This window comes from Scylla paramamosain, chromosome 2, assembly GCF_035594125.1.
Source record: "Scylla paramamosain isolate STU-SP2022 chromosome 2, ASM3559412v1, whole genome shotgun sequence".
Taxonomy (NCBI): domain Eukaryota; kingdom Metazoa; phylum Arthropoda; class Malacostraca; order Decapoda; family Portunidae; genus Scylla; species Scylla paramamosain.
Window position 1 is genome coordinate 21,567,280 of NC_087152.1, and position 26,582 is coordinate 21,593,861.

General features: G+C 40.7%; 1 protein-coding gene across 1 annotated transcript in view; it reads right to left on the reverse strand.

Moving 5' to 3' along the window:
• LOC135111800 (uncharacterized) overlaps window positions 1–26,582 on the reverse strand; it is a 201,388-nt gene that overhangs the window by 77,222 nt on the left and 97,584 nt on the right. Inside the window, exon 5 of the mRNA XM_064025517.1 lies at window positions 7,079–7,401. Coding sequence (XP_063881587.1) covers window positions 7,079–7,401 — 323 coding nt within the window. The remainder of the gene's footprint in view (window positions 1–7,078; window positions 7,402–26,582) is intronic.

Here is a 26,582-nt window from a genome sequence, read left to right on the forward strand (position 1 = left end):
AAGTTTGCCTACATTCAATCTGTTCCTAAAAAGGGTGACCGTTCTAATCCCTCAAACTACCGTCCTATTGCTTTAATTTCCTGCCTATCTAAAGTTTTTGAATCTATCCTCAACAGGAAGAGTCTTAAACATCTATCACTTCACAACCTTCTATCTGATCGCCAGTATGGGTTCCGTCAAGGCCGCTCTACTGGTGATCTTCTGGCTTTCCTTACTGAGTCTTGGTCATCCTCTTTTAGAGATTTTGGTGAAACTTTTGCTGTTGCCTTGGACATATCAAAAGCTTTTGATTGAGTCTGGTACAAAGCTTTGATTTCCAAACTACCCTCCTACGGTTTCTATCCTTCTCTGTGTAACTTCATCTCAAGTTTCCTTTCTGACCGTTCTATTGCTGCTGTGGTAGACGGTCACTGTTCTTCTCCTAAATCTATTAACAGTGATGTTCCTCAGGGCTCTGTCCTGTCACCCACTCTCTTCTTATTATTCATTAATGATCTTCTAAACCAAACTTCTTGTCCTATCCACTCCTACGCTGATGATACTACTCTGCACTTTTCCACGTCTCTGCATAGACGTCCAACCCTTCAGGAGGTAAACATATCACGCAGGGAAGCCACAGAACGCCTGACTTCTGATCTTTCTAAAATTTCTGATTGGGGCAGAGCAAACTTGGTATTTTCCAATGCCTCAAAAACTCAATTCCTCCATCTATCAACTCGACACAACCTTCCAGACAACTATCCCCTCTTCTTCAATGACACTCAACTGTCCCCATCTTCTACACTGAACATCCTCGGTCTGTCCTTTACTTATAATCTGAACTGGAAACTTCACATCTCATCTCTAGCTAAAACAGCTTCTATGAAGTTAGGTGTTCTGAGACGTCTCCGCCAGTTTTTCTCACCCCCCCAGCTGCTAACTCTGTACAAGGGCCTTATCCGTCCATGTATGGAGTATGCTTCACATGTCTGGGGGGGTTCCTCTCATACTGCTCTTCTAGACAGGGTGGAATCAAAAGCTTTTCATCTCATCAACTCCTCTCCTCTAACTGACTGTCTTCAGCCTCTCTCTCACCGCCGCAATGTTGCATATCTAGCTGTCTTCTACCGCTATTTTCATGCTAACTGCTCTTCTGATCTTGCTAACTGCATGCCTCCCCTCCTTCCGCGGCCTCGCTGCACAAGACTTTCTTCTTTCTCTCACCCCTATTCTGTCCACCTGTCTAACGCAAGAGTTAACCAGTATTCTCAATCATTCATCCCTTTCTCTGGTAAACTCTGGAACTCCCTGCCTGCTTCTGTATTTCCACCTTCCTATGATTTGAATTCCTTCAAGAGGGAGGTTTCAAGACACTTATCCACCAATTTTTGACCACTGCTTTGACCCTTTTATGGGACTGGGATTTTAGTGGGCATTTTTTTTTTTTATTAGATTTTTGTTGCCCTTGGCCAGTGTCCTTCCTACATAAAAAAAAAAAAAAATAATAGCACTAAATCACCATATAAAAGGACATTTCAATGTGTGTGTGTGTGTGATTACCTAGTTGTGTCATGCATGAAATAAGTAGGAGGAGGCAGTAGGCGCCTGCCGAAATGATAATTACTCCCAGTGAGGTCTGGTGGTCAGGGGTGCTGTGAACTTATCACTAAACCCAACTGTGACCTCACCGAACGTTTCCCTTTGTATAACAACACAATGGGCCAGTCACAGCCTGCTCTCTTCCTTCACACAAAACTACAAGCACCTAATTACACAAACACCCTTCACTCAAAATTCAAAATTATCATGGCGACTCCTTTACCAACCGCTGAGTCCGCATCTGCGGAGGGAATCACAAATGTCCTCAGGTCGGACTGCTCTTCTGATATCGGCCCTAAGTGTCTTGACACCCTCCTCAACTTTTTCTTCATGAACTTCTACAACATTCACTGTCTTAGATCTAATTTTCAATCTGTTGAACACCACCTCTCCTCTTCTAAACCTCATCTTCTTTTCCTCACTGAAACACAGGAGTCTGAGGCAACTGACAATTGCCTCTTTTCTGTTCCCTCATACTTTCTCTATCCTCATTTTCAATCCAAAGCTGGATGTTGCGTTTATGTGCGCAATGACTTAACCTGCTCTCGTGCCCACGCTCTTGAATCTTCAGAGGTTTCCATCGTCTGGCTACGATTACAGAGTCACTCTCAAACTAAATTTATCTGTGCTGTATAACTCTCACCTAACTCCTCTGACTATAAGAAATTTTTTTTACTAAACTTCTAAAGTGGAGCACATTCTGACTCTCTACCCTTTTGTGGAGATCTCCATTGTTGGAGACTTCATTGTTCACCACCACCCTAAACCGTTCAAAGGCCTATGGACCTGATAGGATCCCCCCCCCATTATTGTTCTTAAAAACTGTGCCTCCTTGTTTGCACCGTGCCTAATCAAACTCTTTCAACTCTCAACATCTGCCTTTCCTTCTTGCTGGAAGTTGCACTTACTAAAAAAAAAGTTGATCGTTATAATCTCTCAAACAACCGTCCTATTAATTTAATTTCCTGCCTATCTAAAGTTTTTTAATCTATTCTCAACAGGAAGATCATTAAACATCTATCACTTCACAACCTTCTATCTGATCGCCAATATGGGTTTCGTCAAGGCCCGCTTTCTTTTACTGAGTCCTGATCATCCTCCTCCAAAGTACCCTCCTACGGCTTCTATCCTTCTCTCTGTAACTTCATCTTAAGTTCCCTTTCTGACCGTTCTATTGCTGCTGTGGTAGACGTTCACAGTTCTTCTCGCAAATATATTAAAAGTGGTGTTCCGTAGGGTACTTTCTTGTCACCCACTCTTTTCCTGTTATTCATCAATGACTTTTAAATAAAAATTCTTGTTATATCCACTCCTACGCTGATGATACAACGTCTTTTCATAGACGTTGTATCATAGACGTTCTGGAGGTAAACATTTCACACAGAGAACCCACCAAACGCTTGACTTCTGACCTTTCTAAAATTTATGATTAAGGCAGAGCAAACTTGGTATTACTCAATGCCTCAAAATCTCAATTCCTCCATCTATCAACTCGACACAACCTTCCAGATAACTATCCCCTCTTCTTCAATGTCACTCATCTGTCCCCCTCTTCTACACTGAACATTCTCAGTCTGTCCTTTACTTATAATCTGAACTGGAAACATCACATCCCATCTCTAGGTAAAACAGCTACTATGAAGTTAAGTGATCTGAGACGTCTCTCCCAGTTTTTCTCACCCCCCCCCCTCCCAGCTGCTAACTCTGTACAAGGGGCTTATCCGTCCATGTATGGAGTATACTTCACATGTCTGGGGATGGGGATTCCACTCATATCGCTCTTATAGACACGGTGGAATCAAAAGCTTTTCGTCTCATCAACAGCCTCTCTCTCATCGCCGAAAAGCTATCTTCTACCGCTATTTTCGTGCTAACTGCTCTTCTGATCTTGCTAACTGCATTACCCCCTTCTGTGGCCTCTCTGCACAAGACTTTCTTCTTCCTCTCATCCCTATTCTATCCACCTCTCTAATGCAAGAGTTAACCAGTATTCTCAATCTTTCATCTCTTTCTCTGATAAACTCTGGAACCCCCTGCCTACTTCTGCATTTCCACCTTCCTATGACTTGAATTTCTTCGAGAGGGAGATTTCAAGACAATGATCCTTCAGTTTTTGACTATCGCTATGGACCCTGTTCTGGAACTGGCCTCTCAGTGGGCTTTTTTCTTTTTTTATTGGATTTTTGTTGCCCATGGCCAGTATCCCTGCTACATAAAAAAAAAAATGTTTTTACTGTACCGCCTCTGTATCTACTGTCATCTAATTTAGCCTTGAAATTATGAATAGTTTTTTGCTTGTACCACATCCTTATTTAGACAGTTCCATGTATCAACTATTCTTTGTGAAAAACTATTCTTTTTGATATCTTTTCTACAAATTTCCTTTTTTTTAGCTTCTTTCCGTGTCCTCTAGTGTCTCTCGTATCCCATGTCACAATGTCGTTGCTGTCTAGCTTTTCCAGTCCTTCCATTAGTCTGTATATCGTAATTAAGTCTCCTCCCTCGCTTTTTCGTTCCAGAGTTGGAAGGTTTCGTTTTTCTAGTCTCATTTCGTAAGTGTCTTCCCTTAGGTTTGGGATCACCTTTGTTGCTGCTCTTTGTATCCTCTCCAGTTTCCTAATGTTTCTTGAGACTTAGTGACTTTACTACAGCTGCATATTCCAATTTCGGACGAATCATCATTATAATTAGTTTCCTCATCATTTCTTCATCCAAGTATGCAAATGCAATTCTTATATTCTTTAGCAAATTAATTGTTTCCCCAACAATCATGTTTATATGGTAATCAGCTGTTAAAGTGTCTGCTACTATCACTTCCAACTTGTAATCATCAGATGGTCTTTTTTTACTTTTCCCAAATTCCATTAAGATACATTTATTTGCATTAAAATTCATCTCGCATTTACAGCTACATTTTTTAATCTGGTTCAAATCTTGTTGTAAAGCTTTCTGATCTTCCACCGTTTGTGTGTTATTTATTTATTTTTTTCACAAATTTAGCATCATCCGCAAATAAATTCATATAGCTATTGATCCCTTCTGTCATATCATTAAAGCACACAGTGAGCATGACTGGAGCTAGTACAGTATATATATATATATATATATATATATATATATATATATATATATATATATATATATATATATATATATATATATATATATATATATATATATATATATATATATATATATATATATATATATATATATATATATATATATATATATATATATATATATATATATATATATATATATATATATATATATATATATATATATATATATATATATATATATATATATATATATATATATATATATATATTCATTATTTCATATATCTATTCCACACGCGATGTGTTCGCATATTCACCCCACGTGTGCCCATGGCCAGCCAGTCTGTTCTATTTTTAACCTTTCTCTTTCCTCACACCTTTCCATTCCTAAGGTAAAACACCTGCGATTGCTTCTGTCTTCCTTCCTGATTATTGGACAAAATAACGACCTCTACCATTGGCTCCTTCACCCCATTTCCTGGCATCTCATTAGTCATTCTTCATCCCAGAAGTTGTATTCGTGATCCATTTTTTGACATAAACAGAGCCCGCAGGCGTAGTTAAGTCAGTTCCCGTCCGAGAGAGACAATCTTGAGAGATGCTGCTCAGTCATCAGTTCACGAGCAGCAGTTCATATCACTTCAGAGAGAGAACGATTATTCGTCACGTCTGAAATCATCTGTGTCTCGTCTCGTATTACGTGTGTACATTCTCTCTGTTATTAAATTAAGAAGAAATCTCAACAATCGTGTCTTTTACTCGCACACATCAACTATATCAACTTATTACAAACGACCTCCACGCTGCCAACAATACCAAGCTCACTGCAGGTCCTTCACGCTACCACGCACCAAGCACCTCATCTGATCTAGCGTTGGCAAGCATCATCTTCAACTGGAGCAAGTATCTCATCTAAACTTAACAGTGGTGGCAACGGGAGACCAAGACACTTTCACTTCATCAAATCAGGAGCAGTGGTAACAATCATCCAGAACAAGTGGTAGCAGAAAAAACAACTACATTTGTGTGTGTGTGTGTGTGTGTGTGTGTGTGTGTGTGTGAGAGAGAGAGAGAGAGAGAGAGAGAGAGAGAGAGAGAGAGAGAGAGAGAGAGAGAGAGAGAGAGAGAGAGAGAGAGAGAGAGAGAGAGAGAGAGAAAGAGAGAGAGAGAGAGAGAGAGAGAGAGAGAGAGAGAGAGAGAGAGGAGAGAGAGAGAGAGAGAGGAGAGAGAGAGAGAGAGAGAGAGAATATCTGGCCAAAAACAAAATAAAGGCTGAATAAAAGCTCACTGGAAGTGCCAGTCCCAAAACAGTCGTCAAAATTATGAGGAAGTGGCCTAAAACCTCCCTCTTGAAAGAGTTGAAGTTATAGGTAGGAGGATATACAGAAGCAGGCAGGAAGCTCCAGAGTTTATCAGTGAAAGGAATGAAAGATTAAGAATACTCTTGTATTAGGAAGGTGGACAAAATAGGGGTGAGGGAAAGAAAAAAGGATTATGCAGCGAGGCCACAAGAAGAAGGGAGGCATGTAGTTAGCAAGATCAAAAGATCAGTTAGTGTGAAAGTTGCGATAGAAAATAACACGAGATGTAGCCTTACGGCAGAGAGAGAGAGAGAGAGAGAGAGAGAGAGAGAGAGAGAGAGAGAGAGAGAGAGAGAGAGAGAGAGAGAGAGAGAGAGAAGGTTGAAGACAGTCAGTTAGAGGAGACTAGTTGATGAGACGAAATGCTTTAGATTCCGCCCTATTCAAAAGAGGTGGATGAATGAAATACCTCTCCCTATATATATGTGAAGTGTGCAACTTACATAGTCCGATAAAGCGAAGGCAAACTCCAGCAGGAAGGAAAGGTTAGTGTTGAAAGTTGGAAGAGTTTGGCCAGGCACGGGGACATAGTTATAGAGGACAATAGAGGGACCACAGGTCCATAAGCTTTGTGAGGGTTAATGACAGTGTGGGCATGAACATATCGTTAGGAAAAAATTAATTAACATTAGGAATGTTAATTAATAGAAGGTATGGAATAGTCGAATGGTGGAGAAGAAGGAGAAATAAGCCCAGACAATCATCCAGAGTTTAATTTTTAGCAAAGATGAACATGTTTCCAACCCAGCAACATTTATATACAGCAGACAAAATGTAGAAGACAGAGAAAGAGAATAAAAGTACACATACGGTACTCTAGAGGACAGTTCGCAGCATTTTTTCTCGAGTGAATGAATCAGCCTTTCCTGTGACATTACTTGATATTACTTGTTTACGTTTGAGAAAGGACCTCACTATGATTCTGGATGGATTCTGAATGACTGTCTATGCTGTTTGTTAATTAATGTGATTATTGTTGCATGAAAAGCTAGACTTTCAAACGGTTTATTGAAGCTTAAACTACGAAAAGACAAGAGGCAAAGGTAGATAAAATAAAATAAAGGGTAAACTTACCTTGAGGTGTGAGGCTATCGGTATTGCCACCAGCGCCACTGGCGTTGCCTTCACCATTGGTCCCACTTTCTGTACCTCCAGTGTCTCCACTTCCGCCAGCTTCCGCACTGTTATCACCGTCTCCAGCTCCATTGTCGTTTGTGCCTCCCTCGAAATTACCATTGCACGTTTCATTACTGTTGGTACTTCCATTACCGTTAGTACCACCTGCACTGCCCATGCCTTCCGTAGTATTATCACTGCCAGAGCCGGCATTAGTTGTGCCTCCTGTTTCACCTTCATGTTCACTACTGCTATCTCCACCTCCGTTACCAAGATCTTCACTGAAAACAAATGTAACATCTACATGGAAATGAAGTTAATGGTTTGTGTGGATGACATCTACAGTGTGTGTGTGTGTGTGTGTGTGTGTGTATGTATGACAAAAGATACCACAGAAATCTTTTGTTATTCACAAAGGCACAGAAATAGCCACATACGTATGGGTGGTTACTTTATAGCGATAGTATGGAGATAACCTTAACGTCTTCTTCCGAGGTTAATACTTACAAGTCAGATAGAATTAAGGTTGTAGAACATCATGCAATATCTATCAACTTCCGGAAACTTCTTAGAGAAAGAAAAAAAAAAACAATGTAAAAAAATAAATGTTAATGTACTGACAAATCTATGCTCGGTATCCTCCCCTTCTGAGTGTTTGACATTTGCTGCAGAGCCTGGCTTCACGGGCTCACGGCTGAGCTCGTTGCTCTCTGCTGTAGCTCGATCGGTTTGCAATTCCAAGGTACTGACTATTTATTTCTGGGCAGAGTTTAATAGGTTAAGTTATGTTAGATTAATTTAGGTTAGGTTTTGGTCAGCTAATTTCAAAATTAAAAGAAGCCTTCTTTTGTGGGTGTGGTTTCCGGCAAAAAAAAAAAAATCTCGATTTGAAAAAGCATTATATACTGTCCAAAAAATAAATAATCATTGCTTCGAAAACAGTAGACTAAGTTAATCTCCATATTACCCCTTCATAGTGATAACGATGAAATATAAGACGGTTTTTTTTATCATTATTATAATATATATATATATATATATATATATATATATATATATATATATATATATATATATATATATATATATATATATATATATATATATATATATATATATATATATATATATATATATATATATATATATATAATATATATATATATATATATATATATATATATATATATATATATATATATATATATATATATATATATATATATATATATATATATATATATATATATATATATATAATATATATATATATATATATATATATATATATATATATATATATATATATATATATATATATATATATATATATATATATATATATATATATATATATATATATATATATATATATATATATATATATATATATATATATATATATATATATATATATATATATATATATATAGATATATATAATATATATATATATATATATATATATATATATATATTATATATGATATATTATTATATATATATATATATATATATATATATATATATATATATATATATATTATATATATATATATATATATATATATATATATATATAATATATATATATATATATATATATATAGTATATATATATATGCACAGTGCTATAGTGGAGCAACGCGATCCTCATTTCAAGAAATGGAGATACATGATCATGAAAAAAATCCCACCAAGAAACATCTAGTCGAGTTTAGACTGCGGTAACGTAACGAGGAGAGAAAACGGGAAGCCGCCCAGTAATCTTTCAGCTGGGCGTTATCTTTAGTCGCCGCGCAGTCACAGTGTGTCCCACCTGTCGGTGTTCGACCTTCCAGCTGTTTCCTTCCACGATCTCTGTTGTTGGATGGTCCTGGTGGATACTGTGATTTTTTTGTCTCCGTGGTGTGCGCTCTTTTTTCTTTTTTTTTTTTTTTTTTTTTTTTTTTTAAGAGGGGGAGGGGTGTTTTTTTTTTTTTTTTGCCACATTAGTCGTTTGAGTTTGTGTGTTTGTGTGAGTGCTTTCTTCCTCCCACCTGTCCCCTGTTCCTCCTCTCCCGGTTCTTCTTGTGAGGTTGGTTTTCTGGGCTGGGGTTATCCTCTTCTCTCACGTGCCCCCTCCCTCTCATGTCTGAGTGTGGAGATGGTAGCATGAGTGACGTCTCTGGTGTCTCGTATAGAGAGCTCGTTTGACTCCTCGGCCTTGTTTAGTTAGTTGTCTGAGGTTGCTGTTGGTTCCTGTTGTTTTTCTTCAGTTTGGACGTTTTTTTTTCCCCCCCTTGGTTGCTCTCTCTTTTAGGGGTCCTGCTTCAGGGATGCCCCTATGGGTGTACACTTCTTTTCGTGTCCCCTGTCTGAAGGAGTGGTGTTCGGGGGTAGCGGCTGTGGGGTGCTTCTTGAGTGGGTCATCTTTGATGAGTGTATCTCCCGTGTTGTTTACTCTTGAAGAGCTGCGCCTCTCTATTAATTTTGGATTTGGCCTTGTTGGTTCTCTTTTGTTGGCAGGCTTCTGTGTAGTAGGAGCACCGCTGTAGGCTGTTTAGCCCAGCTCTCCTTCAAGTGTTACTGACAGTGTTCTACCCATGCCTCAGGTGTGGAAAGGGACATGTTCTTACCTGGGCCTTGTGACGTCTGCTCCTAGTGAGTTGACACTGTCCTCCAGGCCACATTCCTTTCCACGGCTTGTTTACACACCCTCCTCAATGCTCATTGGTCGTTTGCTGGAGGAGCTTGCACTTATCGGGGTTTTACTTGTAGGAAGGATGAGCAGTTAGCTTCTTCTCTTTGTGTCTCCTTTCGGCGAAGTTCTGCTACTGACCACCCGAAGAATGTGGTTCCTCCCCCGCCTTTGTCTTGGGGCGTCAACACCATCCACGGCCTCGCCTCCCTTTACACCCACCTGACTTCCATCGCCCTCTGGCCTTCATTTACCCATTCTGAATTTTTTCAAATCCCCGTTCTCCATCAGGGAGACCTGCTCCTCTCTACCAACGCTCGCCCTCCCGGGCTGCTTCTTGGCCATTACCTAGCCCAGATGTCATTGAGAGATTTTTTTTTTTTCTCAGATTCAGGATTTGTTGCAACGGAATGAGAAAGGACAAAAAAGTGCCCATCCTTCTTCGTCTCCTTGGACATGTGGTATGGAGCAGCAACCTGGCTCTTTGGCTTCGTCTGAGGAGCTCTGCCCTCCAACAATGGTGCAGATGTATGAACTACATCGTTCGGCCAAAACTAGTGGCCGCTAAACTCACTGCCATGGGAATTGACGTTTTCCTACTTGGACGACTGACTCATCGTCTCCCCATCCCATAACCAAGCAGCAGTAGACGTGGACGCTACCCTGACAGTTACAGAATCTCTAGATTTCAGGGTAAATTATTCCAATTCCCTCGTGACACCAACACTATGACTTAGGTTGCTAGGTTTAGAGTGGGACACTGAACTCGCCAGAGTTCACTTTTCACAAGAAAACGCCCTCGGGAGTCGCCGCCGGATCTTTTAAACTTCAGTACCGAAGACAATGATCCACTGTACGCTTACAGCACCATGCTCGATCCATGGGTGATCACACTGCTCAAGAGAGGCCTCTTCCACCAGCATTCCCCTCATCGGCAGCGATGCCGTCTCTGTTCTCTGTGATGGGCGCTGTACCTCCCTCAATCCGTGGCTTTCAGGCATTTCCCTCTAGCGCTAGCTTCTCAAGCTTAGGAGAGGTCTGTTCTTGAATGCGCTGGGTTCTGGCTTCTGGGTCTTCCAGCTCAGGGCGCTCACGCGGATCCCGCAGTGGACATCATTTGCTGACGATAAATCCAGTGTATTGTTAGTTTCCTAGCCTAGTTTTGTGGCTAAGATTGGATGGGAGGATCACCGCCTGCAGACGCTGTTGGTTCTCTCAGCGTAAACATGGCGTCTCTGTTGTCCTGTGGCCGGTGATTGTCTTGAAGTCCTAACTGGATACCATACCTCACTCCTCACCACTGGTTCTCTTCTTTTTGGAGGAGAGTAAGCGGTTGTCTGGCAGGAAGATCTGGGTTCTACTCAGAGACGTCATTGAGGAGACAAGTCCTGGCAAAGCTCCTCGTGTTCACAATATTAGGGGGAGCTACCTCGTTCCTATTCTTCATGGGAATGTAATCCTTATCCAATATGATGGAAGGGAATCAGTGGGAAATTTTCCGCTCCATTATCTTGTGCTACCTCTCTCATACTTGGCAAAGAAACCCCGTGTTATTTCTTGGAGATTCCTCTTATTCATAACCCCTTTTTAATATTTGTGTTTTTGGTTGAGTGTGGATCTTTTTCCCTATTCATGTTCTTTGGTTGAGCCCGCTTGTACATTTTTTAACAAAGTATTGGTTCGGCTTTTTCTTTTTCCCTTGACTACAGCCCCTCCTCCCGTGGTAAACAGCATTGTGCACTAGCTGAATGAGTCTCACCAAAGCCCCGTTCACATATTGAGGAATTTTGATGGCGACTCCGCTGCGACTCTGCTGTGACTTCCTGAACGGCGACTGTGCTGCGAATTGTTCTGCGACTCTCATACTTGGCGAACGTGCTGCGAATGCACTGCGAACACGTTGCGAATGGGCTGCCACTCCATTGTGAATGAGCTGCGAATGCAGTGGGTCTCATCGATGGAGTGTGTGTGTGTGTGTGTGTGTGTGTGTGTGTGTGTGTATATATATATATATATATATATATATATATATATATATATATATATATATATATATATATATATATATATATATATATATATATATATATATATATATATATATATATATATATATATATATATATATATATATATATATATATATATATATATATATATATATATATATATATATATATATATATATATATATATATATATATATATATATATATATATATATATATATATATATATATATATATATATATATATATATATATATATATTTTTTTTTTTTTTTTTATGTAGAAAGGACACTGGCCAAGGGCAACAAAAATCCAATAAAAAAAATATGCCCACTGAAATGCCAGTCCCATAAAAGGGTCAAAGCAGTGGTCAAAAATTGATGAATAAGTGTCTTGAAACCTCCCTCTTGAAGGAATTCAAATCATAGGAAGGTGGAAATACAGAAGCAGGCAGGGAGTTCCTGAGTTTACCAGAGAAAGGGACGAATGATTGAGAATACTGGTTAACTCTTGCGTTAGACAGGTGGACAGAATAGGAGTGAGAGAAAGAAGAAAGTCTTGTGCAGCGAGGCCGCGGAAGGAGGGGAGGCATGCAGTTAGCAAGATCAGAAGAGCAGTTAGCATGAAAATAGCGGTAAAAGACAGCTAGATATGCAACATTGCGGCGGTGAGAGAGAGGCTGAAGACAGTCAGTTAGAGGAGAGGAGTCGATGAGACGAAGAGCTTTTGATTCCACCCTGTCTAGAAGAGCAGTATGAGTGGAACCCCCCACAGATGTGAAGCATACTCCATACATGGACGGATAAGACCCTTGTACAGAGTTAGCAGCTGGGGGGGTGAGAAAAACTGGCGGAGACGTCTCAGAACACCTAACTTCATAGAAGTTTTTTAGCTAGAGATGAGATGTGAAGTTTCCAGTCCAGATTATAAGTAAAGGACAGACCGAGGATGTTCAATGTAGAAGAGGGGGACAGTTGATTGTCATTGAAGAAGAGGCGATAGTTGTCTGGAAGGTTGTGTCGAGTTGATAGATGGAGGAATTGAGTTTTTGAGGCATTGAACAATACCAAGTTTGCTCTGCCCCAATCAGAAATTTTAGAAAGATCAGAAGTCAAGCGTTCTGTGGTTTCCCTGCGTGATATGTTTACCTCCTGAAGGGTTGGACGTCTATGAAAAGACGTGGAAAAGTGCAGGGTGGTATCATCAGCATAGGAGTGGATAGGACAAGAAGTTTGGTTTAGAAGATCATTAATGAATAATAAGAAGAGAGTGGGTGACAGGACAGAGCCCTGAGGAACACCACTGTTAATAGATTTAGGAGAAGAACAATGACCGTCTACCACAGCACCAATAGAACGGTCAGAAAGGAAATTTGAAATGAAGTTACAGAGAGAAGGATAGAAACCGTAGGAGGGTAGTTTGGAAATCAAAGCTTTGTGCCAGACTCTATCAAAAGCTTTTGATATGTCCAAGGCAACAGCAAAAGTTTTACCAAAATCTCTAAAAGAGGATGACCAAGACTCAGTAAGGAAAGCCAGAAGAACACCAGTACAGCGGCCTTGACGGAACCCATACCGGCGATCAGATAGAAGGTTGTGAAGAGATAGATGTGTAAGAATCTTCCTGTTGAGGATAGATTCAAAAACTTTAGATAGGCAGGAAATTAAAGCAATAGGACGGTAGTTTGAGGGATTAGAGAGGTCACCCTTTTTAGGAACAGGTTGAATGTAGGCAAACTTCCAGCAAGAAGGAAAGGTAGATGTTGACAGACAGAGCTGAAAGAGTTTGACTAGGCAAGGTGCAAGCACGGAGGCACAGTTTCGGAGAACAATAAGAGGGACCCCATCAGGTCCATAAGCCTTCCGAGGGTTTAGGCCAGCGAGGGCATGGAAAACATCATTGCGAAGAATTTTAATACGTGGCATGAAGTAGTCAGAGAGTGGAGGAGAGGGAGGAACAAGCCCAGAATCGTCCAAGGTATCACTATCACCTCTGTTATGCGCCCAGCACACAAAGACGGGTCTCGGACACGGAAGCAGTAGTCATTCCAAGGAAAATCAGCAAAATACCTCCTCAGGTCCCCCCAACTAGCAGAGGCAAAACGCCAGAGGCACCTTCGCTTAGGGGGATCCTGAGGAAGGACTGGAGCAATGAGATTGTGATCGGAGGAGCGCAACGGAGAAGAAAGGATGACAGCATAAGCAGAAGGATTAGAGGTCAGGAAAAGGTCAAGAATGTTGGGCGTATCTCCAAGAGGGTCAGGAATACGAATGGGGTGTTGCACCAATTGCTCTAGGTCATGGAGGATAGCAAAGTTGTAGTCTAGTTCACCAGGATGGTCAGTGAAGGGAGAGAAAAGCCAAAGCTGGTGGTGAACATTGAAGTCTCCAAGAATGAAGATCTCTGTGAAAGGGAAGAGGATCAGAATGTGCTCCACTTTGGAAGTTAAGTAGTCAAAGAATTTCTTATAGTCAGAGGAGTTAGGTGAGAGGTATACAGCACAGATAAATTTAGTATGAGAGTGACTCTGTAGTCGTAGCCAGATGGTGGAAAACTCGGAAGATTCAAGAGCGTGGGCACGAGAACAGGTTAAGTCATTGCGCACATAAACGCAGCTTCCAGCTTTGGATCGAAAATGAGGATAGAGAAAGTAGGAGGGAACAGAAAAGGGGCTGCTGTCAGTTGCCTCAGACACCTGAGTTTCAGTGAGGAAAAGAAGATGAGATTTAGAAGAAGAGAGGTGGTGTTCTACAGATTGAAAATTAGATCTTAGACCGCGAATGTTGCAGAAGTTAATGAAGAAAAAGTTGAGGGGGGTGTCAAGACACTTAGGGTCGTCGACAGAAAGGCAGTCCGACCTGGAGACATTTATGGTCCCCTCCCCAGATGGGGACTCCGAGGCTGGTGTAGGAGTCGCCATGATGATTTTAAAATTTTTGAGTGAAGGGTGTGTGTGTTATTAGGTGCTTGTAGTTTTGTGTGGAGGAAGAGAGTTGTCTTTAGAGGGCAGGCTGTGACTACCCCCTTGTGTTGTGAGGTCACAGCTGGATGTAATGATAAGTTCACAGCAACCCCTTAACAGTGCTTTAGACCTCACTGGGAGTAATTATCGTTTCGGCAGGTGTCTATATATATATATATATATATATATATATATATATATATATATATATATATATATATATATATATATATATATATATATATATATATATATATATATATATATATATATATATATATATTTTTTTTTTTATGTAGGAAGGATACTGGCCAAGGGCAACACAAATCTAATAAAAAAAAAAATGCCCACTGAAATGCCAGTCCCTTAAAAGGGTCAAAGCAGTGGTCAAAAATTGGTGGATAAGTGTCTTGAAACCTCCCTCTTGAAGGAATTCAAGTCATAGGAAGGTGGAAATACAGAAGCAGGCAAGGAGTTCCAGAGTTTACCAGAGAAAGGGATGAATGATTGAGAATACTGGTTAACTCTTGCGTTAGAGAGGTGGACAGAATAGGAGTGAGAGAAAGAAGAAAGTCTTGTGCAGCGAGGCCGCGGGAGGAGGGGAGGCATGCAGTTAACAAGATCAGAAGAGCAGTTGGCATGAAAATAGCGGTAGAAGACAGCTAGATATGCAACATTGCGGCGGTGAGAGAGGGGCTGAAGACAGTCAGTTAGAGGAGAGGAGTTGATGAGACGAAAAGCTTTTGATTCCACCTTGTCTAGAACAGCAGTATGAGTGGAAAAGACGTGGAAAAGTGCAGGGTGGTATCATCAGCATAGGAGTGGATAGGACAAGAAGTTTGGTTTAGAAGATCATTAATGAATAATAAGAAGAGAGTGGGTGACAGGACAGAACCCTGAGGAACACCACTGTTAATAGGTTCAGGAGAACAGTGACCGTCTGCCACAGCAGCAACAGAACGGTCAGAAAGGAAACTTGAGATGATATATATATATATATATATATATATATATATATATATATATATATATATATATATATATATATATATATATATATATATATATATATATATATATATATATATATATATATATATATATATATATATATATATATATATATATATATATATATATATATATATATATATATATATATATATATATATATATATATATATATATATATATATATATATATATATATATATATATATATATATATATATATATATATATATATATATATATATATATATATATATATATATATATATATATATATATATATATATATATATATATATATATATATATATATATATATATATATATATATATATAGATAGATAGATAGATAGATAGATAGATAGATAGATAGATAGATAGATAGATAGATAGATAGACAGATAGATAGATAGATAGATAGATAGATAGATAGATTGATATAGATATATATGATGAGCCACACCTGGCTCATCGCTGCCACCCACGTGCTCACGGCCTTGGCTACTCCCCCGAGCCACCCACCAGTGCTCACGGACTTGGCTCCTTCCTCGAGCCAGCCCCACCCGCTAAATCTCCACCAGTGCTCACGGCCATCCCTCATCATCATCTTTCTGAGATTCTCCACGCGCCTGTAGCTGTCAACACTCTCACTGCCGGACCCGTGCAAGGTCATCTCCTCAAGTTCTCCCGCACCTGTGCTCCTCCAGTCACCTGCTGTCACTTCCTCGCCAACATTTAAGTATCAAATCCGATCTAGATTATTCTTGTTTTTTCACTCTTCCTTCTTCTATTATTAAGTGGTGCCTATCTGTCTATTTATCTACCTATCTCTCTGTCTGTCTGTCTGTCTGTCTGTCTGTCTGTCTGTCAGTCTCCTGCCATCTGTCTGTCTGCCTATCAGTGTTGATATCATTCCTTTCTGTCTTTCATTATTATTGTTGTTAGCTGTGTTATTATTTTGTGTATTATTCTGTGTTATATTGTGTTCTGTGTTATCATATTATGTGTTTGTATATTCTTGTGCCTATTGTTCCTTCACGTCGCTTATGCAAATACGCTCACAGTCTACACTCTCTCCCTCATTACATGCCACAATGTCTCCTGAAACCACCGCTACTCCGCACATCATCTTCATACACGAATCTCATCACCTTCCTAATTTTTCCGGTACTGGCACAGAGACTGCTCATTAGTTTATTCAAAGAATAGAGGAGGAATTCACTCGACACTCCTTATATGATAAGGAAAAGATCTTCATCTTAAAATCACATATCTGTCACGAGCCTTCGAGTCTCACTGGCCTGTTGGTGAAGTCAGACATATTTGCTTCTCTTCACCACTCACCTCTGAAATCATTTCAAGAGATATTCCAAGCTTGGAGCCACGCATTCTCTTCTCAGACTCTCCAAATCTATCTCACAGCACGTCCGCTCACACATTAATCCTTACCAGGCAGAAAACATTGCTTCCTCTCTGAGCTCAGAATTGATCCCTCAGCTACAAGACTCAAATTGGTTTACAAATGACTCACCATCATCAAATGGGATGAAAAGGCTTATAGCTTATATCTTGTTCACCTCCTCTCTCGACACTCCCAATTTCCAGGTCGCAAGTGACATCGAATTTCACAAATCAGATTATATATATGATGTCTGCAAAGTAATTTCTGATAAGCGTTCCCTTCCCACCTCCGAATCTGTTCGAATTCTTGTTGCTCCTCACTTGACTCACTCACCTCTCTTCATCATTCACTTTCCCGTTCTTCTTCTTCTCGTGGACGTTACATTAGACGTACATCCCCTTCATCTCGCTATCAGTACATTCGATCGAAATCAAAATCAAGAAATGTCACCTGCAACCGTTGCAAGCTGCCAGGTCATGTTCTTGCACAGTGTTGAGTTGGTTTCGACAGTTCAGGAAGACTCTCCTTCAATCCTAAAACATTCTGTTCCTTCCACAAAAGGGCAGGTCACTTCTTACAAGACTACAGGCATTATCCCTCTCAGTCACAGGCTCCACAAACATCGTCGGAAAACTCTTCGCGCCCTTCTCTGACCAATCCACCATAATATCGCGTATCCTTAAGTCTTCTCCTTACTATGTACCTAAACATCATATAAAATAGAAGTTATGCTTCACATGTCCTCCTAATCAGCACTTCCTTCAATTAACATTCGATATGATTAAATGGTACAGATCACAGATGTTACATGTCACTGTGTATCACACAAAGCCTTCTTTGACACGGGTGCTGCAGTTAACCTTATCAAAATGGATGTATTTTGGAAACTCTCTTCCTCTTCTCAGGATCTCATTACTACATTACTCCCTTACAATTACAATCTCAATGGTATATCTGGGAAAATTATCTTACCTCACGGGAAAGTTCTCCTTTCACTGTCTATCACCCTAGAACCCAGACATATGTGATTATATTTATATTGTATCTGATGCATCTTTCAATGCTGATCTTCTCATAGGCTTCAGCACCATGTGCAAATATGACATCAGCTTTTCCCTGCCATCAGTGAAATCCCTCAAGGGGATACTTATATTCCTACTATTCTGCCCTCTGGTACTTCCTCTCTTGCTGGTGTAGTGATATCCGTTGTAACTCTTCCTTCTAGCAATCACATGTTATCCACACGGGATTCTTGTGTTACGTCATCTAAGTTGCCTGTCTCACAGCCTCATTCTCAGTCAACTTCCCAGTATTTTGCTAGCAGATCCGATAACGCTATCTGAATGTGCTTTATATGTTGTAAACGCTAGAGGTTAAGTCTGCTGCATCAGACACTGATATCCTCTGTTATGCACAATAATCTCCATGCAAAGGTACTGAGTTACAATCCGTTCTTACCACAATTGATGAAAATGGATTCTGTAAAATCGGGCTGAAAAAATGTCGTCTACGCCTGTCAAGCTCAAAGCAGGTGTGCTACTCGGAGAAGCCTTGCCTTAGTCTGAAAAGTAGAAATCTTGGATGGTTTACATTCTTCCTCTATCAATAACGTATCTGCATCTGACAACCATGACATGTCTTCTCTCCCGCCTATCACGGATGATCACATATCTGTACTTTATTTCCCAGAATCTCAACATGAATTACTCGCTCTCCTATTTTTTTTTTTTTTCAGGAATGTTGTCTCATTCCCTGGTGAACCTTTGGGCCACACAGACGTCATCACTCACGCTATTCATCTGACGCCTAAGTCCAGACCATCTTACACCCCCAGCTATAGGGTGCCACACAGTCGTCGTGTTCTGTTTGATGAAGCAGTGCGAGGTATGTTACTTCAGGATGTAGTGGAACCTGCCTGTTCACCTCATAACGCTCCCTTGTTACTCGTTCCAAAGAAACAAGGCGATTGGCGTGTCGTTGTCGACTTCAGAAAACTCTTCTGTCGTTGTCGACTTCAGAAAAACATCTACCATTCCTGACAGTTATCCAATGCCGAGATTAGGTGATCTTCAGTCTCTCGGAAATTCAAATGCGGTATTTTCTACCCTAGACTTACACTCACGGTTCTTCCCAGTTGAATTAGAAGAAACTTCACGGCCATATACTGCTCTCACTACCTCCTCTGGCCAATTTATATTCAAACGCATGGCCCAAGGTCTACGTAACTCGCCTCTAACGTTCCAGAGATTGATGAATTCTGTTCTGTCAGATTTTATCGGTAAAGGTGTGGTCTACTTCCTTGATCACGTTATCAGTGCATTAAAGTCTTTACAGGATCATTTTCGCACGCTGTCTCGTTCTGTCACGCTTTCAAGCTTAAAGATCAAACTCAGCAAATGTTCGTTTCTCAAACAGCAAGTCAAATTCCTTGGTCACAGTATCGACAGAGATGGTATTCACACTTTAGATGACAAGGTAAATGCTGTGAAAAATGCACTGTTCTTACTAATACCGATCAGATCAAGCAATTCATCGGTCTTGCTGGATTTCATCGCCAGTTCATCAAAAAATTTCAGCCTTATCGTTCAACCTCTCACTCATTTGCTCAAGAAAGAATGTTGCATTCATCTGGTCTGAAAAGCAACAAGATGCCTTTTGTCAAGCACCAGTTCTTGCTTTTCCAAATTTCGAGAAAGATTTCATCTTATACACTGAGGCTCCTGGCTTTGGAATCGGTGCTGTTCTCATGCAGAAAGATTCACTCGGTAAACATCGAGTATTAGCTTATGCTAACAGACTTCTCAACAAGTAGGAGGAGGCAATAGACACCTGCCGAAACGATAATTACTCCCAGTGAGGTCTAAAGCACTGTTCAGGGGGTGCTGTGAACTTATCATTAAACCCAGCTGTGACCTCACTGAACGTTTCCCTTTGTGTCTCACAACACAAGGGGGCAGTCACAGCCTGCCCTTTAAAGACAACTCTCTTCCTCCACACAAAACTACAAGCATATAATAACACACACACCTTTCACTCAAAAATTTCAAAATCATCATGGCGACTCCTACACCAGCCTCGGAGTCCCCATCTGGGGAGGGGACCATAAATGTTCCCAGGCCGGACTGCCTTTCTGTCGACAAACCTAAGTGTCTTGACACCCCCCTCAACTTTTTCTTCATTAACTTCTGCAACATTCGCGGTCTAAGATCTAATTTGCAATCTGTAGAACACCACCTCTCTTCTTCTAAACCTCATCTTTTCCTCACTGAAACTCAGGTGTCTGAGGCAACTGACAGTAGCCCCTTTTCTGTTCCCTCCTACTTTCTCTATCCTCATTTTCGATCCAAAGCTGGATGCTGCGTTTATGTGCACAATGACTTAACCTGCTCTCGTGCCCACGCTCTTGAATCTTCCGAGTTTTCCACCATCTGGCTACGACTACAGAGTCACTCTCATACTAAATTTATCTGTGCTGTATACCTCTCACTTAACTCCTCTGATTATAAGAAATTCTTTGACTACTTAACTTCCAAAGTGGAGCACATTCTGACCCTCTTCCCTTGTGCAGAGATCTCCATTCTTGGAGACTTCAATGTTCACCACCAGCTTTGGCTTTCTTCTCCCTTCACTGACCATCCTGGTGAACTAGCCTTGAACTTTCCTATCCTCCATGATCTAGAGCAATTGGTGCAACACCCTACACCTGACAACACAACCCTCTTAAAGATACGCCAACACCTGACCCTCTTGGAGATACGCCCAACATTCTTGATCTTTTTCCTGACCTCTAATCCTTCTGCTTATGCTGTCATCCTTTCTTCTCCGTTGGGCTCCTCCGATCACAATCTCATATCTTTATCTTGTCCTATCGCTCCAATACCTCCTCAGGATCCCCCTAACCGAAGGTACCTCTGGCGTTTTGCCTCTGCTAGTTGGGGGGACCTGAGGAGGTATTTTGCTGGTTTTCCTTGGAATGACTACTGCTTCCGTGTCAGAGACCCGTCTTTGTGTGCTGAGCGCATAACAGAGGTGATAGTGTCATGGAGGCATGGAGGCGTACATCCCTCACTCTTTTTCTCGTCCTAAACCTTCTAAACTTTGGTTTAACACAGCTTGTTCTCGTGCTATACATGATAGAGAGGTGGCCCACAAAAGGTACTTAAGCCTTCCATCACCAGAATCTCATGCACTTTATATTTCTGCCCGGAACCATGGCAAGTCTGTTCTCCAACTAGCCAAAAACTCCTTCATTAACAGAAAATGTCAAAACCTTTCAAGATCTAACTCCCCTCGTGATTTCTGGCATCTAGCCAAAAATATCTCCAATAACTTTGCTTCTTCTTCTTTCCCTCCTCTATTTCAACCAGATAGCACCACTGCTATCACATCTATTTCTAAAGCTGAACTCTTCGCTCAAACCTTTGCTAAAAACTCTACCCTGGACGATTCTGGGCTTGTTCCTCCCTCTCCTCCACCCTCTGACTACTTCATGCCACCTATTAAAATTCTTCGCAGTGATGTTTTCCATGCCCTCGCTGGCCTAAACCCTCGGAAGGCTTATGGTTCTGATGGGATCCCTCCTATTGTTCTCCGAAACTGTGCCTCCGTGCTTGCACCTCGCCTAGTCAAACTCTTTCAGCTCTGTCTGTCAACATCTACCTTTCCTACTTGCTGGAAGTTTGTCTACATTTAACCTGTTCCTAAAAAGGGTGACCGTTCTAATCCCTCAAACTACCGTCCTATTGCTTTAATTTCGTGCCTATCTAAAGTTTTTGAATCTATCCTCAACAGGAAGATTCTTAAACATCTATCACTTCACAACCTTCTATCTGATCGCCAGTATGGGTTCCGTCAAGGCCGCTCTACTGGTGATCTTCTGGCTTTCCTTACTGAGTCTTGCTCATCCTCTTTTAGAGATTTTGGTGAAACTTTTGATGTTGCCTTGGACATATCAAAAGCTTTTGATAGAGTCTGGCACAAAGCTTTGATTTCCAAACTACCCTCCTACGGTTTCTATCCTTCTCTGTGTAACTTCATCTCAAGTTTCCTTTTTGACCGTTCTATTACTGCTGTGGTAGACGGTCACTGTTCTTCTCCTAAATCTATTAACAGTGGTGTTCCTCAGGGTTCTGTCCTGTCACCCACTCTCTTCTTATTATTCATTAATGATCTTCTAAACCAAACTTCTTGTCCTATCCACTCCTACGCTGATGATACCACCCTTTTCCACGTCTCTGCATAGACGTCCAACCCTTCAGGAGGTAAACATATCACGCAGGGAAGCCACAGAACGCTTGACTTCTGATCTTTCTAAAATTTCTGATTGGGGCAGAGTAAACTTGGTATTGTTCAATGCCTCAAAAACTCAATTCTTCCATCTATCAACTCGATACAACCTTCCAGACAACTATCTCCTCTTCTTCAATGACACTCAACTGTCCCCCTCTTCTACACTGAACATCCTCGGTCTGTCCTTTACTTATAATCTGAACTGGAAACTTCACATCTCATCTTTAGCTAAAACAGCTTCTATGAAGTTAGGTGTTCTGAGACGTCTCCGCCAGTTTTACTCACTCCCCCCCCAGCTGCTAACTCTATACAAGGGCCTTATCCGTCCATGTATGGAGTATGCTTCACATGTTTGGGGAGGTTCCACTCATACTGCTCTTCTAGACAGGGTGGAATCAAAAGCTTTTCGTCTCATCAACTCCTTTCCTCTAACTGACTGTCTTCAGCCTCTCTCTCACCGCCGCAATGTTGCATATCTAGCTATCTTCTACCGCTATTTTCATGCTAACTCTTGCTAACTGCATGCCTCCCCTCCTTCCGCGGCCTCGCTGCACAAGACTTTCTTGTTTCTCTCACCCCTATTCTGTCCACCTCTCTAACGCAAGAGTTAACCAGTATTCTCAATCATTCATCCCTTTCTCTGGTAAACTCTGGAACTCCCTGCCTGCTTCTGTATTTCCACCTTCCTATGACTTGAATTCCTTCAAGAGGGAGGTTTCAAGACACTTATTCATCAATTTTTTACCACTGCTTTGACCCTTTTATGGGACTGGCATTTCAGTGGGCATTCTTTTATTAGATTTTTGTTGCCCTTGGCCAGTGTCCTTCCTACATAAAAAAAAAAAAAAGGCAGACCAAAATTATGACGTCACAAAGCGTGATAGTCTCGCCGTGATCTGGGCGTTATGTCATTTCCGTGAAATTATCTTAGGCTATAAGATTCATGTCCACACTGATCATTATGCTGTCATAGAAACCTTCAAAGGCAACAACTTCACAGGTCAATTTGCTCCCTGGCATCTCACAATTCAAGAATTTAATCCTACAATTTCATATATTCCTGGTAAGGCAGATTCAGTGGCATATGCTCTATCATGCAATGTTGCTACTATCTCCGTCATGACAGAAAATCCTGCCATGCCAACCATGGATATAAGGAAAGATATCTTTCAACACTGTGCGCTCTGTCCTCAGTGTGCTTCACACTGTCCCTCACTGGTTCACGAGAGTTCATCGCTTCCATACCCTATCGCTTCCTCTCCTTGGGATTCAGTCTCTGGTGATCTGCTCAAACTTTCACTTACAGAGAACGGTTATCAGTATCTTCAACTCAACAATCCATTCCACCATCAACGAGTCTTCACATTTCTTGCTGTTTGGTAATGACAAGCATCTTCCATATGAATTTCAACATAGCGCGCCTCGTCCTGTCTACAACATAGATGACTATGTCAAATGTCACCTCAGTGATTTTCATTTCACTCATAAGCTCATTCACGATTACCTCACTTCATCACAAGCTGAGATGCTGCAGAAACAACATTGTAGAATTATAGATTCTTCCATTGAAGTCGGCGATATAATCTTCGCCAGAGTTCACGATCGTAACTCTAAATTAGATCCATTGTTCTTTGGGCCACATCGTGTAATCGAATCTCTCCATGGCCACAAAGTAAAAATTCTAGGTCTCAAAACCTTAGGGGAACAGATCGTCCATGTCGATCATTTGAAGCATGTGAACAAGGGATTCGATGATGAGTATGCACATCGGGTATCATTAAGTTCAGATTTAACAGATTCTTCAAGAGATTCAAGCTTAACCACACACACACCTTCTTACAGCCTGGAACTTCGTTCCCATTCCAAGGTTTAATCATCCAATTTTAATATCATGTATATATGAGTATATTTCTCTTTACTTATATGTGTTGCACATGTATTGTATTATCTTATCATGTCTATATGCTATTATTAAGGTTCTCGTTCCATGCTATCTCTCTGATGTCATATATCATCTGTTAATTGCTTCCATAATACTGCCTTATTGTTATATCCAAATGCGAGGGCGCATTTTCCGTAGGGGAAGGCACCTGTATCAGTCTCAACAATTACTATTATTATACATATGTATGTTTGCTATTTCATATATTCATCCCACGTGTACTGTGGCCAGCTGCATACCCATATTCACCTTTATACCTGATCATTCTCCACCTCTCAAGGGAATTTCACACCCCTTTCCAGTCCTTAGGGGTAACACCTGCATACATATGTTTGTCTTCCTTCCTGGTCATTTCTCCTCATCTTCTATCTCAAAGGAATTTCACACCCACTTCCAGTCCTTAGGGATAACACCTGTGTTCAGTCCCCTTTCTCTACCTCTCAAGTGAATTTTACACACACTTCCAGTTCTTAGGAACAACATCTGTATTCGTCTTCATTCTCTGTCTCAAGAGAATTTCACACCCACTTCCAGTCCTAAGTGTCCTAAGTCCTAAGTCCTAACTATCTGCGATCTACGTAGCTCAGATAAATACAGCCTGCATGGTAGTGAGCTCTGAGTTCATTCGGGAGTTCAGACAGAGGCAGTTCAGTCAGTCACCCAGTCACAAGAAGTCAGTCTTGGTCTCTCACTCAGTTCCATTCAGTCACAGTCAGCCTTGAGAGACGCTGCTTAGACATATCATATCATATCATAATAATATCACTTCAGAGAGAGAGAGAGAGAGAGAGACAGAGAGAGAGAGAGAGAGAGAGAGAGAGAGAGAGAGAGAGAGAGAGAGAGAGAGAGAGAGAGAGAGAGAGAGAGAGAGAGAGAGAGAGAGAGAGAGAGAGAGAGAGCAATCATTCGTCAAGTTAAAATTTCGTCTCAAATCCAGTGTGTACAATCAATCATCTATTAAATCAGGAAGAACTCTCATCATTGTGTCTTTTATTTGAACATATCAATTATATCAACCAACTGCCCATGAGCTCCAAGTTACCAGAATAACTGACACAGTACAGTCCTCCACACTACCAACACACCAAGCATCATCAATCAACTGGACAAGTAACAGTCATCAATATCAGAGCAGCAGCAGGCAATCAAGTCAACTCCAGTACAAGTGGTGGCGCAAAATCTGATACACACACACACACACACACACACACACACACACACACACACACACACACACACACACACACACACACACACACACACACACACACACACACACACACACACACACACACACACATATATATATATATATATATATATATATATATATATATATATATATATATATATATATATATATATATATATATATATATATATATATATATATATATATATATATATATATATATATATATATATATATATATATATATATATATATATATATATATATATATATATATATATATATATATATATATAAAACACCAAGTGAGAACTCCGCCTGAGTACCACCTCCGAGAGGCTCCGCAGGGTGAGGCAAGCCATCAAACACACAACCCGAACTCATCATTCCAGCCACGCCATTGGCAACACTCTCCACAAAGTCAGCTGCTTCTTGTGGTGGCTTTGCGCTTTTGCAGTCAGCCCCAGCACACTGACTCCAAGACGAGTCTAACTCTGCCTCGTGAAAATCTTGACCAGCAGCGGGACATTAAAATTTGAAATGTTCTGTACTTCTACAATAATAACACATGGGCTGCACACTATACCTGGGAGTGCTGTGTTGCATGTTCCCAGACTGTCTCCGTCGTGGGCTGGTTGGAGACTTATTACCAAAAGGGCAAACACGCCCAGACTTGTTACTGCAGCCACTACTATAACGTGGACTCCCAGACAAACTGGCGCCGGCCGCTACACGAGGCAACTATCCACCAGCCCCATCAGACGTACAACCAACCCACCGTGGCACAGGCCGGTGCGCCAACACGTGGTCATCTGTCCAGGTGACTGCCTCCTTCAAGGTTTTAAACATCTTCTCATGGAGCAGCGGTACTAACTCCTCGACCACATTAATGAACTGCTCCATTACCAAGTTCCTTTAACTCATGGTAGGAGGTAGCCTGCTCGCTAATAACCCACTTTTCAGATGTCTCCTCAA